A 17,687-nucleotide genomic window follows, 5' to 3' on the forward strand; every position below is an offset into this window, starting at 1 on the left:
GGGTTCTGGACCTTTCAGAGCAAGCTGTGGATAGAAAAGTGAATGTGATTTCAAGGTAAACTGGAAAATTAAAGAAAGATCTCTTTGGGTTATGGGATAGAGACACATGAGGTTCAGAAGTTCCCCTAAATGAAAATAGCCTAAAGCTGTGCAATTGCTGGGGACATATCGAATATACTCACCCTATTCTGATTTTTTCCTTAGTTCCACATGGCCATGGCTGAAGACAAGGAACTGGGATATGTGGATTATCGATGCCAACCAGTACAGCTGTTTTTATGTGCTATTATGGGAGATTTTGTCTTACCACAACTGAAGAAAGAGCAATTTTTCAAAGTGTCTCTCTGCCACACTCTCTGTAGCTTGACAGTGCTTGCAGGGGGTAGTCTAACCCTAGAATCTTAGGATATCCCCAGCAGGAAGGGACCCACAGGGATCATCAAATCCAATTTGTCCAACACAAGGGAATTAAAGTGCATCCCGTACAAGGGAACTAGAGCAACGCCATCAATCCTTCATGTACCACGTCCCACTGAGGGAGAGGATGGCAACATCTGGAAAGATGTTGGAAGAACGTGACCTGGAAAGTAGTCAGAACCATTAGAAATAACTATAACCTTTTCCCCGTGTGTTTTAACTGCTCACACCTCTACCAGGAGCTTTCAAATGATGGTGGACTTTGTGAAAGTCCATTGCAGTGACATAAATCCCATTATGGGTCCCAATTATATCTATATATAGTCTTTATAGAGCCTGGGTAACAACCTAGCCCTTGCTTAGCGGGCTTGTTTCAGTAACCACACAGGCACTGGCTCTCATTAAGCCCAAGCTGGCTCTGTATTAATTACGACATGAGGCTCTATTTTGAAGGTTTTTGAACAGACTTTTAGCCAAACCTCATTTATTTTACAGTTTACAGACAGAAACACTTGACTGTGGGATAAAGGAAACAAGACAGGGGGGATCTGAAGTTACCTGGACCTGGCTTGCAGGGTGGGCAGGAAGGTGCTGGTTTCATCAGGCTTGGGTGAAATCCCCTGACATGCCTTCCACACCTCCGAGCTGTTATTCTTTCAAGGGGCAAGGAGTCCTATAAAATTTCCTGCCTTGTGGGGAGAGCATTTCAGCATGCTGGTGGAGTGAGTGGTTGCTATCCCAGCTGGGGAAATATTTAGTATTATTGGTAAGGAAGAACAAGAGTGAAGATAGAGGAATGCTGTATGAGATACAATACTGAAACATGGACTCGTCGAATTTCCAGGTTTCTGGCCATATTGTTCCAGATCGGTGTGTCGCTAGCTTCTCCTCAAGCTCTGATGCTTTTGGGAGAAGCGTCATCAAGGCATGGGGGACTGCCTCGCAGAAGGGTCAGTACAGGGTGTGGGCTGAGCATTTGTGAAGGGGGAACCTAAGAGGCAAACAAGCCTTTGGGAAAAGGATCCAGGTAATCTGTGTTATCAGTGTCTGGCCTCAAGTTGTGCCAGGGGAGGTTCAGGTTGGAAATTAGGAGACATTTCTTCTCAGAAAGAGCAGTCAGGCATTTGGACGGGTTGCCCAGGGGCGTGGTGGCATCACCATCCCTGGGGGTGTTCAAGGAGAGGTTGGACATGGTGGTTAGGGACATGGTTTAGTGGGTGACATTGGTGGTAGGGGGACAGTTGGACCAGATGATCTTGAAGGTATTTTCCAACCCTAATGATTCTGGGATTCTTTGTAAATAAAGCCAGAACAGAAAGCAGGAATAAGCTTGGACCCAGCAAAGCATGAAGGCTGTATTTACAGAGCAGAATGTGAATGTCACTTGTTCAGACATGGCCTGTGTCATCACACGGGGTCTTCTGAGTTCCTGGAACATTTTTCTAGCTATGCAACACAGTGGGTTTCCTCTACCCCTCTTCTAATAATTAAAGAAAATGTATTTTGCACTATGACTGGTTATTCTGGTGCTGTAACTGGGAAGAGGGGAGACCTCAACATGTTCACAGAGTTAAGATGATTAAAGAAACAGCAGAAATTTAAGTATGGCATTGATGGGGGATTCACCTCACCCAGTGTTCACCATGTACGTTGTAAACGTCTCCATCTGACCTGGCTGTCTAGCCTCTTACATTCAGTGGATAGACATAGGCAATCCAGGGCGTGATTTATCTCATCCCTGGGTAGACATTTAAAACAGAGCAGAGAAATCCTATCCTGTAAAGTGGATCTCCTTTGGCAGAGCCTGAACTTGTAGCTTGCTTTGCTTACCTCCCATGCCAGAGCTTTCCCAAAGTCCAGCACACTCCACATGCAAGATCCCCAAGTTCCCTTTTCTGAGCCTGCCTTAAGGGACCTGCCAAGGGAGGCGTGGGGAAGAAAAATTCACTGCAAGGGTTGCAAAGAAAATTGTACTTCTGTAGGAGCACCAATAGCAAGCTCATCGTGGGAGCATCTCATGGGAACAGAGCTCTCTCAGTCTTACCCCCAGAGACCTCTGGGGCTATTGGATCACCAATTTTCCCCAAATCTTTCTGTGTTTCCTCTTGTTTCTGCTTTATCCCTGTGTGTGTGAGTGACCTGTGGGTGTGGTTGGGGTTTTTCTCTGGGATCACAGTAACCAAAGACGTTCTCTTGAACTCAAGGGAGAAAAGGGAGAGGAGGAGGAGCAGCACAAACACAGATGTAGGTAGGAAGCCCTTTGTGACCAAGCATATTTGGACAGGTAATTTACCCTGCCACGCAGGGGGACATTGACCCCCAGTTTAATTATTGTGTCATTTGTCCTTGACAGCTACTGCTGCTTCCAATTAACTCTCCTTAATTAAAGCCTCCAGTTTTCCAAGTGTGTAAGCATGGATTTACTGGGAAGTGTTGCAATGAAGACGAAGAGCTTGGGGGTGTCTGATGAGAAATGACATTGCCTGTCCCAGCGGGACTGGCAAGTTATTTACTCATCACACTGGAGTGGCAGGCTGGAATCAAACTCAGATCCTCGCCTCTATCCCCGCAGGAGCATCTCCTCTCCCACCACTTGTACAGACATCCACATGCACAATATCCTATTTCTTACCAGTCTAAGCCATGCTTCAGCTCCCTGGGCTTTTCTTTTCTCCGTTCCTGCTTTTTGCTGAGTTTGCAGATCAGGTGGTGGAGGCACGGGAGTTGGAACAAACCAGAGGAACTCAAGGTCCCTTTGTCCGTAATTCAGGCCAAATTAAAATTGGCATCTTGGCACGCCCCGCAGGTGACCAAATATCCTCAATAAATCTGTTAAGGATGCAGAATCTGGACCCACCAGTGGTCTCTTAGGTGTTTTTTTGTCTTGCTCTATTTAATAAACTGTGTTATCATGAATAATCTGTTCAAGGCTTTGAAATAAAATAAGCTCCTCTCTTAATCTTGCAGCAGTTTTTCAGGGCTGAGTCTTGAAAGATAACAGCATTCACCAAACCCACATAGCTTGACAGTCACTGCTCAGTGTTTTGGAAATGTATCTTTTGACTGTTGGGAAGGAAATTGGCTACTTAAGATGCCTTTTTGTACATTTAAATTAACTTAGTCCATCAGACTGAATAACTCCCGCTGCTGTATTAACATCCAATTATAACAGCAGAGATTGAGCAATGATTCACGTTTTGACCAGAATGTTGGCAGTTTAAGGGGGGGAAAAAAAAAAGTAATGTATATTGAAATAAAAAAAAAGTCAAAAATGGGAGCCAGAAAATTATGACTGAGCACATAGCAGGAGCTTTTGTGAATATATAATGGCAGAAGCAGGAGCCAAATTTCTAACAGGATTTACTGTTACTGTCTATCAGATCCAAAACCTCAATCACGTTGTTTTAAATGACTTTCTGAAGCTCATTCATACCGGGAATAGAGGGTGAAAGTAAGATCTGGGAGCTGCAGAAGCTGCGGTTTGGAATTTGAGCCGGATCAGAGGTGAGGATGGCCCTGGTGTTGTGTGAGAAGCCCTCAGGTCATATGTAGCAGGTGAGCTGTATGCTGTACGGCAGTTTGCAGGTTTGCCAGATTTTGTGAGATGTCCTTGGGAGCCAGAAACGCACGCATGATTTCTTTGGGGACTTGTGAATGTATGTGTTGACGAAGTGAAATATCCCTTCAGACCCTGCTGCAGCTAAGGCAGCTGGACATGCTCGCTGCTTTCCTGCTGCCCTTGAGAAGGACATCAGCTTCATTTACCACTTGTCTGACCCTGCCTCTGGGATCGCATCTCACTGCAGATAGCTGCGAGTATGGGACAGTCTAGATGCTCCCCAGCGTGCCATGGACAAAGCCTTGGAAGTGTAGCAGCTCCTAGATGTCCACCAGCTGTGTGAACAGGGATCGTCAGGAGCTTTATCTTAATTTCTTCAATGCTTCAAAGAACCCAAAGTCTAAATAGTTTGTACTTAATAACTTAGTAATCGATAATCAGCTAATACCCACACTTCCTGCATGAGCTTGCTCAGATGCCTTAGACCCACATCTGCAACACATTTAGGTAACACCTACTTCAGCTGCATGAGACCTCACTTTCAGCTGTGGCTCTCGTGGATAATGTGCCTCATCTCCATGAGCTGTAAGCCCTTAAAACAACAGCAGCCTCTTTTTACATCTGTATTTTGCTCTAGCAAAGTGAGGCCAAAATATCAGTTAAGCTGTGACCACTGCAGGAATGCAAATGGCTCTAACCTGGCTCATCCTGCCCCCAAAATGAAGGACGTTTTGCTTTCGTTAATCCTCTTTCTGTTGAGAGCTGGTTATATTTGCTGCATAATGTTGAGCCAAATTTCTACCCTGATGAAAGATTGGAGGTAGGGAGCCCCCCTGATGGTAAGAAATCACCTTAAAAAGTTTGTTGGACTTTCCAAGGGTGGAAAACGGGTGGAGGGAGTAATCACTGTCTGGTTTACAATGGAGATTTCATCCTTCAGTGCTGTCTGGTCCCTTCATCGTTATGAATAATGGCAAAGAACTGCAATGGGGAGGTAATACAGACTTTTCTTTTTCTGATATTTTAGGGGCAGCATAAAAAGCTGACTGCTCTCGGGGGGCATGGTCAGTTCTCAAAACTTTCAACTTGGAAAGCTGAGCTGAATTAATTACAGCTTATGTTCCAAAGGAAAATAAGACCTCTGATGTGCTTTATTTGCTTGATGTTCTTTTTCCTTTCAGCTGTCGACCCCTAGGTGGCTTTCCTTTCAGTTGCAGCTCCTTTTTTTTTTTTTTTGTAGTTTCTTCCTTTATTAATTAGAAGGTCTGACACTTCCAACCCAAGACATTTATCAGTGTGGTACAATTTTAATTAATCTCACAATAAAGCTACTTGAGGTGAACTTATAAAAGGTCTCATATAGCAGGGATAACACACAGAAATGTGAAGGGTGACACAGGACACCTACTACACTAGGTTGATGAGATTTGGGATATTGCTGGGTGTAAGCTCACATTGCATAGCTGTGCTCTCTGGTACATAAACAGAGCCAAGGTGTGCTCCTGCACAACCTGCTAACTATATCCTATTGAAAAAGAATACACTGAATACACTGAAAAGAAAGAATGGCTGCAAAGATGGAGATCTGGGTTCCCAGTAGGTTCCTCCTGCCTCCAAGAGGAGCTTAGATATCCTTTGATGGCTAATTAAATAATAACAATAATAAAACCTACAGAGACAGATTTTAACTATTCTTTTTGTAGCAATTTGCAAAGAAATTGCAAATTTCAGTCCTCCAAGACTTCTTTATTGTTCACATGTCATAGTCACAAGTGGGTTTTGACTCAGAATATTGAAACCTGACATCATTAGATTCTAGAACAGTGCCTGTTCTGAACTTTTTAAACAAAGCTCACTTTTATCAGGCAGATGTAAACTAGCTCAGAAGCTCAGGTTGAGAAATATTATTTACAGCTAATACGGATAAATCCAGCAGTACCATATGTTAAAGTGGGGGTGTATGGATAAGAACTCCATAGCCATTACCAACTGTGTTCACAATTTTCTAATTAAAAGGTGGAGATTACACAATTGATTACATCTGGATTAAGGAAAGGCAGATTTACAGTCTTTCAAAATGGAATTATCTGCCTCTTCTTCAAGGACTCTGATGTTCACAGTGTTCAAGCTAGATGTGATCAAGGAAAAATAATTTGCAAGACATTTTTACCGGGTGGAAATAGCAACTGGAAAAAGACCTACATAAAAATAATAAGATCTCCAGCCCTTGTTATATTCTTGTCAAAGCCGTATGTCTTTTTGAAAGCTGGACTGTAATACAGGACAGACTTTGGGGTTCAATAGAAGTCTAATTGGGTGAAATCCTGGCGCACACAGAAGTTTATATTTGATGAAGTGTTGGTTCCTTCTTGACATAAAGTCTTGACCTAAAGGAAGGTGGAACAATTGCACTCACGGCCAAGTCATCTTGCCTTTGGAACTTCTTGATACTTGGAGGAGTTGGAATGACTCGATACCTGTTCTGATTTTCCCATTTTCATTGCTGTGGTCTGTTTTGATTATGTTCTTATGCTCGTGGCTGTAGATTCAATTTGAGAAAGGTGTTTTGGTAGGTTTTACTTGACATTCTCCGTTTGTCCTTAAAAGCTTTCAGCATCCGCAGTAGATTTCTTTGGGTGACTTGACATAGGCAGTGTTGCGGTGGTAAATAAACCCCATCGTATTTCTGTCTGAAGTTTGCTAAAGTTATTGCCACCTGCTAGAAGTAAAAATACAGATTTTCAGCATTTGCACATAGACTATCTACTACCATGTGGGGTGTCTGTGTAGTGGTTAGGAAGCCAATTTCTGATACAAACAGACAAGGTCTTCATAAATAGATGGAATTTTGCTTGTGGTTCCTTTTTCTTCCTTTCCCTTACCCCCCTCGTATATATAGAGAGAGCCTGTTCTTGTTTTGTTTGCAGATACAATCAGAATGAATTTTAATCTTCACTTTACAGTTCAAATTCTCTTGAATGTTGCACCGAGTAAAAAATTGTCACTCGGTTCCAGGTGTATTCCCTTGTCATCTGTCACGAGTAACCATTCTGCAGTTTATAGTTGGCAGTTCTCAGTGGTGTTTCATCAGGATAATACCACACTATATCATCTGAAGGAATAAACTCTCTCCGCTGACACGAGCCAGGATGGAGGCACTGGCAATTGACTGTGTATTATGGGAGCTCTCTGAAGCTTATTCAATGGAAAAGAGACTCTCAGGTCACTTGGCCCAAATGGTATGTTTGGCTTCAAAAGAAGTAAGGGGCTTAGGAAACCTAATAGGAATCAAAAACCTCTGGTCCGTTAGAGAGGAGGTCAGGGTAAGCAGTCTCTTCTGTCTTTGAAATCTCCAACTGAAATGCTTTAATTAAGAAGAAAGAAAGAAAAAAAAAATAAAGAACAAGGCAGAATGCATTATTTTGGCAGTGGGTGGGTGTTTCAGGTCCGCGCCTGACTCTGCAAAGTCAGGGTGACAGCAAGCTCATTCCCTGACACCAGGATAAGAGGACAGGGAGGGTTGGTATCTCTTCCAAGCCATTCAGGTCACTGTAGATCCCCACAAAAAGCCTGACAGGTTTTTGTCCCCTTTCCTCCTGCAGCTCACCCGGGTGCCCGTGGAGTCGTGCAGCCAGTACGAGACCTGCAGCGAGTGCCTGGGCTCGGGAGACCCTCACTGTGGATGGTGTGTGCTTCACAACACGTAAGTACCTGCTCTGATAACACCTGGCAGAGCCCAAAAATGGCTCTTAGGTGAGCCTAAGAGTCGTGCAGGCAGCCCCAGCAAGGTTTCTGGGACTTGCTGGGGGTGATTTGTTTAACCAAGAGGCATTTTTTGGCTGAAAATGAAAGAGGAGGGTGATAGAAGAGACTGGTCTCCTCAACCACCAGATCCATATTCTGCTGGCTGCAGGAGGAATACCTGTCCACCCTGATGTGCTTTGAAACAAACCCTCCAGCAGCTCCCTCTGGGTGCCAAAGACCTTCTCATTTCCAATGATTATGGAAGTTTGGCCCTAGCTAACAGCCGGACTCAGAGACTTGTCTCAGCACCTGCAAGTTTCCACTGCAGGCTTGAACCTCTCCTCTCTCACATTTGTCACGATCTCTGTTGATCTTGGAGGGGAATCAGGTCCCTGTAAGCACCCAAGGATCTGATCCAAGTTAGATTTCAGGGGGATGTTCTAGCCTGCAACCTCACTGTGGGACAATGCTGACCCTGAAACTGAGCATTTGTCTTCTGTGGGTCATCTCAGCTGGGCTGGCACTGCTCGTTTGACTTATCCAGCCATGATTTTGAGCAGTTGTCTGTATCCACATCCCTGGGCTTCTGTGTAACAGGCCAAGAAGGGACCTGGTTTCACCATTTCCCTGCTCTACAGCACTGCCCTATGCAGTGCCTTGCAAGGAGCACTGGATCCAAGTGTCCCCAGGACTGGGAGATTTGCTCGTTGGCTTTGTTTTCTGCAGGCTTTTTTAATGATGCTGTTGATCTCGAAGTCCCCTCTCTGCAGACTTCCCTGCCAGTGGTCTCCTGCTGCAGGGAGCCCTCTGCCAGAGTCGTGGAGAGGGAGGTGTCAGCTTGGCTGAGCTCCTGGCCATGAGTGGCAGGGTGGCCTCGTTTGCCAAGAACCTCTCAGCAGAGACAGTGGCTGGAAAGGGCGTTGGATCTGTCTCACCACACGTCTCCAGCTGAGCATGGCTCTGCAGGGTGCTGTCACTCCAAGTCTCGGTGCCCTTGGCAGTGACGGGTGGTTATTCTGCTGGACCCTGCTATTGCAGTTGTGTCTTTTCCTCCTGAGTTCACCTCTGAGCCCTTCCTGTTGCATTGCAAACTCTACCTGTGGAGACAGTGATCCAGTTGGAGAGATCCTCCTCTATGCTACCTCTCCTTTCTGAGACAGGAGGGAACAAACACGTACCGTATCCCAACCTTCTGCAGAAGCTCTCTAGCCTGTATAACCCTCAACCAAAGCCATGTCAGTCTGCTTAATTTCAGATCATACCTAGGTGTCCCGGACCAAAACTTGACTCTGGCTTTGGAATAATTCAAGGGATCCTTGGCAAATCAGTCCTGACTTGTGGTTTTATAAGTATGAACTCATGCAACTTTCACCCGTAGCCCTGCTGGTCTGAGGATGTTTTTATTTGAAATACTGCTCTGTAACATGTTTCTGTCTCATCTTAGCTTGCATCCATCCTGTTGAGCACTGCGTGTTTTGTTATCAATAATGGGGCAGCACAGCGTGTATGCAAGCATGAATTTGGGTATTGACTGCACTGGAATAATGCTAGATATTTCATCTCCTGCTGGCCAGGGTCACTGGCAACAAGCAATCAATACACCCAGCAGTAAATCCCCCAAAGGAGAGGAAAGGGGCAGAGACAACTGCAGATTGCCCAGCAGCTCAGCGTGAAAGAGTGACAGAAATGTGGCTGGTGACAAGTGAGGGTGGCAGCCTGACTCCCTTAGAACAAGAAACCCACATGCAAATTTGGTCCTTCAAGCCGAAATTTGACAGCAGGGTCCCCACGTCCTCCTCCCTCTGGTCCCTTAACCTTTGTTTCCTGATCTGTAAAACAGAGTATGGCACGGGTTTGTGGTGCAGCCTTATGTGTTCCTATCTCAGCCTCAGTTTCTTCATCCTTCTAGCCCTGGAAGCAGAGGAGGATGCAACTCAGCAGTGTTTGGCTGTGCAGGACATTTAGGATAACAATGCCATAATACTAGAGCCAATATTATCTCTTTTTTGCACGTCAAAGCCCCATACATTTCCTCAAACGTGATGCATTGTCAGCAACTGTACAAGGATTTCAGGGGAAATCTGCTGCAAATATTTCCCCCTGGGAGTGCTGAACCTTTTTCTTCTCCCTCCCAGGAAGAATTTCAGGCCATGGCTGAATCCAGCCACACTGACGTGGGAGCTGCTTTTTGGCAGGGCTGGAGGAGGCAGTTGGGCTGTCCAGGACCTGGGGTAGAGCAGGGCTGGGAAGCAGACCTCCTGTAGGCAAAGCCATCCCTTTCACACACCCTTCTCTTCCAGTACAAACCACCACTGGAGCGCTGGGAAATGACTGAAAGCTGTAGGGTGGGTGCAGCTTCTGTCTTTTTCTCTTTCTCATATGGGCCATGCTTACTTCGGGGCTCACACTTCAGGGGCTGCTCCCCAGACCCTCATTTCCAAGCACATGGGAGGCCTGGGGACGCCTGGGGACAGCTCCTCATCCAGCATCTCACGGCGGAGCGGGGCTGTCTGCGCGCAGGGTGGCGTGCCAGGGCTCGGGAATCGATTTCCACGGCTCCTCTGTCCTAACCTTACACCGAGAAACTCGAATCCGCTGAGAGAGAAAGAGACAGACAGACCCACAGACGGCTGCAGGAGAAAGGGGGGTGGGGGGGGACATTGATTGCCTTCTGCCCCGAGACGAGGAGAGCCAATATAGAGCAGGTCACTGGAGCAATTCGTTGCCATATCTTCAGTCCCCATCTTGTCCCTCCCTCCCCTTCCCTGCCATAGCTCAGCTCCCCTCCTGGGCTCAGTTCGGGCTTCTTTAGGCAGCAATGAATCATTTAGTTGGTGCAAATTGAAATCGCGGTGCTCGCTTGCCGCACGGATCTCCAGGGGAGGGCAAGGGGCCGGGGTGGGAGCTGGGGGGAGCGGTGGGGGAACAAGGCTGAAAAGCGAATAGCTGGCACGGAAGCACGTGGTGCCTGCTTGCAAGGTCACAGCAATGTCACCAGCCCGAACGGGGGGCTGTGGAGAGGCACAAGAGCAGAGCAGGGTCTTCTCTAAGCCTGGAATAAATCACAGCTTCCTCATGTCATGCTGGGTGCAGCCGTGCCCGAAGATGCCATCCAATATCTGCCCTGCTGCGAGTTTCTTCTGTCTCCATCCATATTTAAACCTCTACTCACCTTTGACTCTTTCCCCTATTGCATGCAGAAGGACAGAGAGTAGGGAAGCTCTTTGCCCCTAAGGTGGGACAAATCTCCTCCTGGAGGCCTCATTATCCCTGCCTGACCCATCACTTGCTCCAGAGAAGATGTGCAAGCTCCAGTCCACATGCATGTGGTGACCACGCAACTTTTCAGCCCTGATTTCTCTAGGTTGTCTTTAACACCCCAGCTGCCCAAAAAATGGATATTTGGGACAGAAGAGCAGCAGCATCCCCGTAGGGAGAAGTGACATTTTATAAAGGAGGAATGAACTGGAGGTCCCAGGCTCTGTCACGTTAACTGCCCCTCCTAGGTTTCGGTCATGCTGCCTCATTTCATCCTCCTGTAGCCTTCCTCTCATTTTGGGATGATTAGTCGAGAAGCAAGCACAAGCTGTCCTTAAGGGAGGACGTAGCCTCTAGGCACCAGCCTCCTTCTGTTCTGGGATCTGCCCCTGCTGTTATGGGGACTCCTTGGCCAGCAGATCATTAGCTGCAAACTGAGAGGAAAATGGTCCCAGTTTCAGGGAGGGTTTGTGATATTTCACAACATATTTTTTGTCAACTTGAAGGGGAACAATTATTTTTTAATAAGAAATGGTCTCAAAAGTCATTTTAGAAGGGGCTGATACAGTTTAGTATTTAGAGAATGATTTGTTTAGACCTCAGCCATTCTTATTTTGGAATTTTATTCCAGGTTTTAGTAAAATGATTAGAAATTCAGAATAAAGAGAACCCAAGAACTTCACTGAGGGACCTGAGCTGGCTCCATCGGTTTTGCCCCCCAGCTGCAGGGCATTTTCCAGGAGACCCCGTACTCCTAAACTATGGGAATAGGATGCAGCAATCTCCTGTAGCCATCCTCACCCCAAGAGAGAAGGGATCCCAGAGGGCCCTGATACATGGGCTGTGCCAGCCACCTTCCTGGATTCCTTTGGTGAGCTCTGGGTTGGCTGAGGGATGACCAAAACCCGTTAGGCTGAGCTGACCACAATTTAACTGGATAACTGCAGCAAAGGGAATGGTGTTTATGAGACACCAGAGAAGCCAGATGAGGGTTTTTTGGATTCCCCCAAAAAAGAAGAACCCCGTTTAGAAAGGCTTTATGCTGTCATCTGGCAACAGACATGTACCCTGGTATCTGGCCACTTTCCCTCCACGTCCCCTGTTGTCCTACGTCATAGCTGCAGGATGCCTCTGTACCCAGAAATTACAATTACAATTAGTATGGAAGAAAATGGCACTTAAACAAGTTGTTTTCTAGGGAATGAGAGGTCAGCGTGGAGGGTTTGTAATCCCTCCTCAGACTTGTTGCCAGACTAGGGGGGGAAAAAAAAGAAAAAAAAAAAGTGTTACAAAGTGCAGCTCCCACTGTCTTGTCTCAGCAGGTAACCCGATGCGACGCTGCTTGCAGAGGCTCATTGATCGTCCCTGGCTTTAACTTTCTTGGTCAAAGTCTTCTGAATCACTAGAGAGTCTCGGGTAACCCAAGCTGCCTACAGATGTTGCAATAAGACCTTTTTTGAAGGGTCTTTTTCTTGCTTGACTTTCTGCCGTCTGAAAGACTGTGCCTGTCTTTCAGGCTGAGGTTGTTTTATTTTCTTTTTCCCCTTCACCTCCTCTCTTTTTCCTTCCCTCCACTTCTGCAGGGGAGGGAGGATGTCTCAAATGCTGCATGAGGAAGCTGGGAAGGGCAGTATGGATAAGCCCCAGCAGGGCAGAAGGGTGGAATATCACACCCAGTGCCAACATGAGATCTAATAAATAGTGAGGAAAGTATGATTTTTCTGATTCCCGCAGGAGCTAGTGACCCTATAGACCCTCAGCTTCCCCTGTAAGAAACCAGGGCCTCAGCCGTGCTCTTCCTGCTGTTTTGTGCCAAGGTACAAGCTAGAGCCCTTTCGGAAAGGTACCAAATTTGTGTTTTACATCTGCCTAGCACGATGAGTAAATCCTGGCAATTATGTCTGAGACCTTTGCTTTATAACAAAAGTTTTCCGTGTCCTTTCTCATCTCAGCATCATCCTGTCCTAGGCCAGCCCTCAGTGTCTTCAGGGACATGGGAGCCAAAGGTATGCGACAATTGTCCCAGTCTTCCTGAAAATTTGGTCAGTCACGTGAAGAACAAATGGATTTCAACTCAAATCCTGCATTGCCTTGGCAACTTGTAGCCAGCTGGGCTGATCCTCCCCATCCGAGGGACGCTCAGAGCTGTTGCAGTCACTATGTGCACTATCCCTGTGTGTCTGAGATACCTGGGGGACATTTCTTATTGGAATGGGAGAGTGCCCAGCACCTCCTGTTAGTACATGATTGGGAGAAATAACTGCAGGAAATGTGAAATATTTCATTTGGTTTCAGTCTCCAATCAGTCCATCAGCAGTGTTAGCAGAGGTGCAAGGAGTCAAAGTGTCCATCAGAGGTGGCAAAGGCAGGAGGGACCCAGCTCTCAGGGTGCCTGATCTCCAAACAGGGCTTTGTTTGGCTCTTCCCTGTTCACAGCTGGCGCTCGGACAGCAGCGCCCACGGCCTGTGAGCCTCTCCACCTGGTAGCAGGGGAAAGTGGAGTCATCTTCCCCCAATTGGCCTTGGCACGAAGTGATTCCCACTCCTTCCCAGGTAGTTATCGAAACCGGAGATGGCGTTTCAGCCTCTGTGCTGAGAGGAGCGCACGGCAGGGGGGCTCCGGGGAGGGACAGCGACCCATTAAGCTTTCTGCATTGAGCCCGGGTAATCTTTAATCTGTCTGCTGTGCTATAGCTAAAAGTACCCATCTTTTCACACCTGGGCATTGCCTCTCCTTTAGTGCAGAGGAAATAGCCCCGAATGTGACAGCTCTGCAATGGCCCTTTGAAATGAGATCGGGGCTCTTAGTCCAGAGAGCAAGACGAAATCCTTGGGGTGGGGAGCAAGCCTACTGATGGTGATAAATCCCCCAGGGGAACAGCAGCTCCTGGGAATCCCATTTCACCACAGAAGGATGATGAACAAACCACTCCGAACCATCCCTATACCTTTGTGCAAATCACCAGACCCGGAGACCTAACCCATCTCTGTGCCTGCAGTCCCTGTATCCAGCAGGGCAGGTGTCCTTCCATCCCCTAGGTGCCATCCTGTCCCTTTTGGGAGCACTTTGGATGCTCTGGTCTACAAAGCAGAGCCGTGCCCTTCACAGGTTGATTATCTCAGTGGCCGTGCGTGCCTGAGGCAACTCAGGGCCAACACTGGGCGGTGCAGACTGCAAGATGCAGGCGTGTGGTAAATGTGTTTTGATAACAACCTTCCTCCTTGATTAGCTTATTTTGCTAGAGGGCAGTAGGGAGGGGTGGGAAGATAATTAGTTTGTGCACCAGGTTCCAGCAGAAGCTTTCTGCCCTGTGAGTTAGGTGCCCTACTTGGGATTTGTCTCCACCGCGGAAATATTAGTGCTCAGGTTCAGCACTGCAGAAAATTCAGCCTTTGCACAGAGAGATCTCTCAGGTTTCTTCTCCTCTGATATGAAACACGGCCACACGGTCTGTCATGGGCTAGGAGGGACGTCTCACGTGCCAGGACAAGCAATGAGAAAGGGATAAGGGATAAGCAACATAAGGACTTAAGCTAGGTGTCTAAATACAGATGTATGGAGAACACACAAGCAGACTTTAAAATATAGGTGTTTTTATTTACACAGGCAACTTGATTCAGTTACCCATCCGTGCTGCCTGCTGCAACTGGAATAACCCAGGGTGCCTGAAATATTCATCTAGGGCTGGCAAACATGACACAGACCCTACTGGAGATACATCCACTTCCTCTGGTGGATAAAATGAGGACCAACTTGAGTCCTGAGGACATCTCAAGTGACATTAGACCCCTGTGTGTGGGCAGCAAAACAGAGCCAAATCCCAGCTCAGTGTCATCTCCTTGTGTATTCTGAATGTGGTCAAGAGACGTGGGTCCAGGTTTGCAACCTGAACCAGTCCTCCCATGAATTTTAAATTCCTCCAGGGTCCTAATTTGCAATAAAGCAGGGCTAGGGCTTCCCACTAGGTTGTGCCATGCTCCGGAGTGGACTCAGTGAGTGATGTGGTGTGTGTCTGGCTTGAGAAACTCAGTCTCAGGCTGTTCGTAGGGAATTGCTTTTTCTTGCTGTCAGATGCTCCCTGGTGCCTCTGCAGCCTGTGATCTACCAATGAGGGAAAATGGCACGCCAAATGAGTTGTCCCGAGGGTGGGCCATGTCTGCCTTCCACCACTTCTTCTGTGACATTTCATCAGCCTTGACCTGTGACAGGTCTCAGAAGGGAACGGGGTGGAGGGGGGCAGGCGTCGGGAAGTTCTCCTTGCTGAAGAAAAGCACAGAAAACCTTTAAAGTATCTCCATATCTGGACTTACATTCTCCATGAGTCTGTGCACAAACACTCCTGCCTAAATATGCTCTCCATCATCTCCTGTTGCACACTCTCACTTTCAGAGACCTGCCACCAAATTTCCTCTCTCTCTTCCCACTGGCACACGTCCTAATTTTCCCTATTGTTCCCACACCCCTCTGCACTCATTCATGCAAGCAGAAATGAGATTTTACCACACCATGGTCCTAGAAATGGAAGCCAGTTGCATAAAGTTGAAGGTGATAATCTCATCTTGCCTTTGGTGGGGACATTTTCCTTGCTTTGCTGTGAGCATAATCTCCTCTTCCTTCCCCAAGAAATATATTTACTTCTCTTGTTTCGTGAGTGGATCTGAGCAAATCATTGGCCTACTTTCTTGAGCATCTTGTCTTCCAGCACTTTCCACCTTTTCCTGCTCTTCAGCAACATTTGAAGAGTATATTGTCAAGATCAGGGATCATCAACCAGGACAGTTACAGATGTTTTAACTCTATGCCTACATATTACGAATTACAGAAGCCCAATCTCTGGCCTGGTGGAATGATATAGATGTCCCTCCCTTGTGTATAACACATCATTCACATCAAATGTCTTGCACATGGACCTTGCCGCTCCTCCCCGTAGCTGTGGGTGACACTGTGCTGCATATCTCTGCAGGGCTCGGCAGCACTGGTCAGCCCCCGAGAAGAGCAGGGGAGAAAAACACATTGATATCACTGTGGTTGTGTGACAGATCTGGAAATGGAACAACATTTCTTGCCTTTCATTCCAATGCCTGAGAGATTGGACCAAATTAATTTCTTCCAGAGCTAATGGAAACACAGCCCTGACACAGAGAAACTCAACCCTGAGGCAGAGCTGGGCTGGGCTGGGTGCAGGGAGCCAGGAGATTCAGAGCAAACATGTTTTCTTCCATCCGTCTTCAATTCACTTTGAAGAATCATAGAATCATAGAATCACAGAATGGTTTGGGTTGGAAGAGACCTTAAAGATCATCTAATTCCAACCTCGCACCAGACCACGTTGCCCAAAACCCCATCCAGCCTGGCCTTGAACCTCCCAGGGATGGGGCAGCCACAGCTTCTGTGGGCAAGAACAGACACACAGACTGTGAATTTCCTCTGCCACTGGCTGTGGGCTTCTCTACATGCAGGAGGAACACGGGGCATCTCCTCTGGATGCGTCCTGTAATGCAGCTTGCACCAACCCCTGGTAATGAAGAGGAGGGCAGGTTTCTGCTTATTTTCCTCCACTGATTGCTTTCCTGCTTAGGAAGTTGTATCAGATACCTTGCATGATTTTGAACCAGTTGCTTATGAGGGGGTTCTCTCTCCTACTGCTAGGTTTCTTGCATTTTCTGAGTTCATTCGCTGTAACCCAGAGGCGTGTATGGGAGTGGGGTGAACAGCCTTCTGGAAGTGCTGGTTTCTCTCACTAGCTGTTGGGAAAACCTAAATAACCACATCAGAAAATGCCTCATTTATAATGACTCTGATCCTTAATTTCCATGTGTCTGAGCATCTTGTCTGTAAGAGAGGAATAGGAGCTCTTTTTGCCCCTGCAGGAGGCTTTAAAGTACCTTGGCTATGAATGCAGTTTGCAGAAGTCCTGCAGGGAGCAGGACTTGGTGACGGCAGGCTCCCAGCCAGGACTGGCTATGAAGCATGACCGTATTAATTTTATCTCACAAGTGGACGAGTAAGTTTGCAGTTTGTTTAATTAAAGTAGAAAGGAGCAGCAGCAGACGTGCCCAGGTGCTTAAAGCACCAAACCTGCCCAAGTCACCCCGTGCCCTTGTCTGTCTGTTAGAGCAGAGGTGGCACAAGAAGGGTTAAGGCAGGACAGAGAGGAATGGAGCAAAACCCTGCTTCTCCGTCCCATATCTCGTTCCCAATGCCCTCTGCCCCTCTCACCCCAGGCAGAAGAGGAGATCTACATTTTAATTGAGACACACTAAGAAAATAATCGCAATCTAGCTCACCCATGCCTGGGAGGCTTCTCCCTTGTTAGCTCAGTGCAGATGCTGAGTGCAGGTCTGGGGGCTGGAGGGTGTTTGTTATGTGGCTGATTCTCTCCTTATTTCAGCCCTGCTCGGTTCCAGGGTCTGGGGAGGAGGGCAGAGAGCAGGAGGTGGCAGGAAAAAAAGTAGAGCAGAAAATGACAGGACCTCATTTAGATCTTCTCCCCCAGCTTGCAAGTAGCAGTGTCCTGCAAATCCCAGCCACTCTATGCACCAAGCATAGGCACTGCAGTGCTTGGCACTGGCCCTTGAGGATGGTATCCCCTGGGAATGCGGTCTTTAAGGGCAGCTGACCCCAGGAATGGAGAAGAGGCCAAGATGCTTCAGATGTCTGCAATGCAAAAGGTTGGTGGGTGGAGAAGGAAAGGCAGGATTTATTTTC

At 47.2% G+C, this 17,687-nt stretch overlaps 1 protein-coding gene across 11 annotated transcripts in view; it reads left to right on the top strand.

Moving 5' to 3' along the window:
• Window positions 1-17,687, top strand: part of PLXNA4 (plexin A4) — a 418,723-nt gene that overhangs the window by 261,970 nt on the left and 139,066 nt on the right. For all 11 annotated transcript variants that reach the window (XM_035566562.2, XM_035566564.2, XM_035566563.1 and 8 more), the window contains exon 5: window positions 7,579-7,679. In XM_035566562.2, coding sequence (XP_035422455.1) covers window positions 7,579-7,679 — 101 coding nt within the window. The remainder of the gene's footprint in view (window positions 1-7,578; window positions 7,680-17,687) is intronic.

This window comes from Cygnus atratus, chromosome 1 (assembly GCF_013377495.2).
Source record: "Cygnus atratus isolate AKBS03 ecotype Queensland, Australia chromosome 1, CAtr_DNAZoo_HiC_assembly, whole genome shotgun sequence".
Taxonomy (NCBI): Eukaryota; Metazoa; Chordata; class Aves; order Anseriformes; family Anatidae; genus Cygnus; species Cygnus atratus.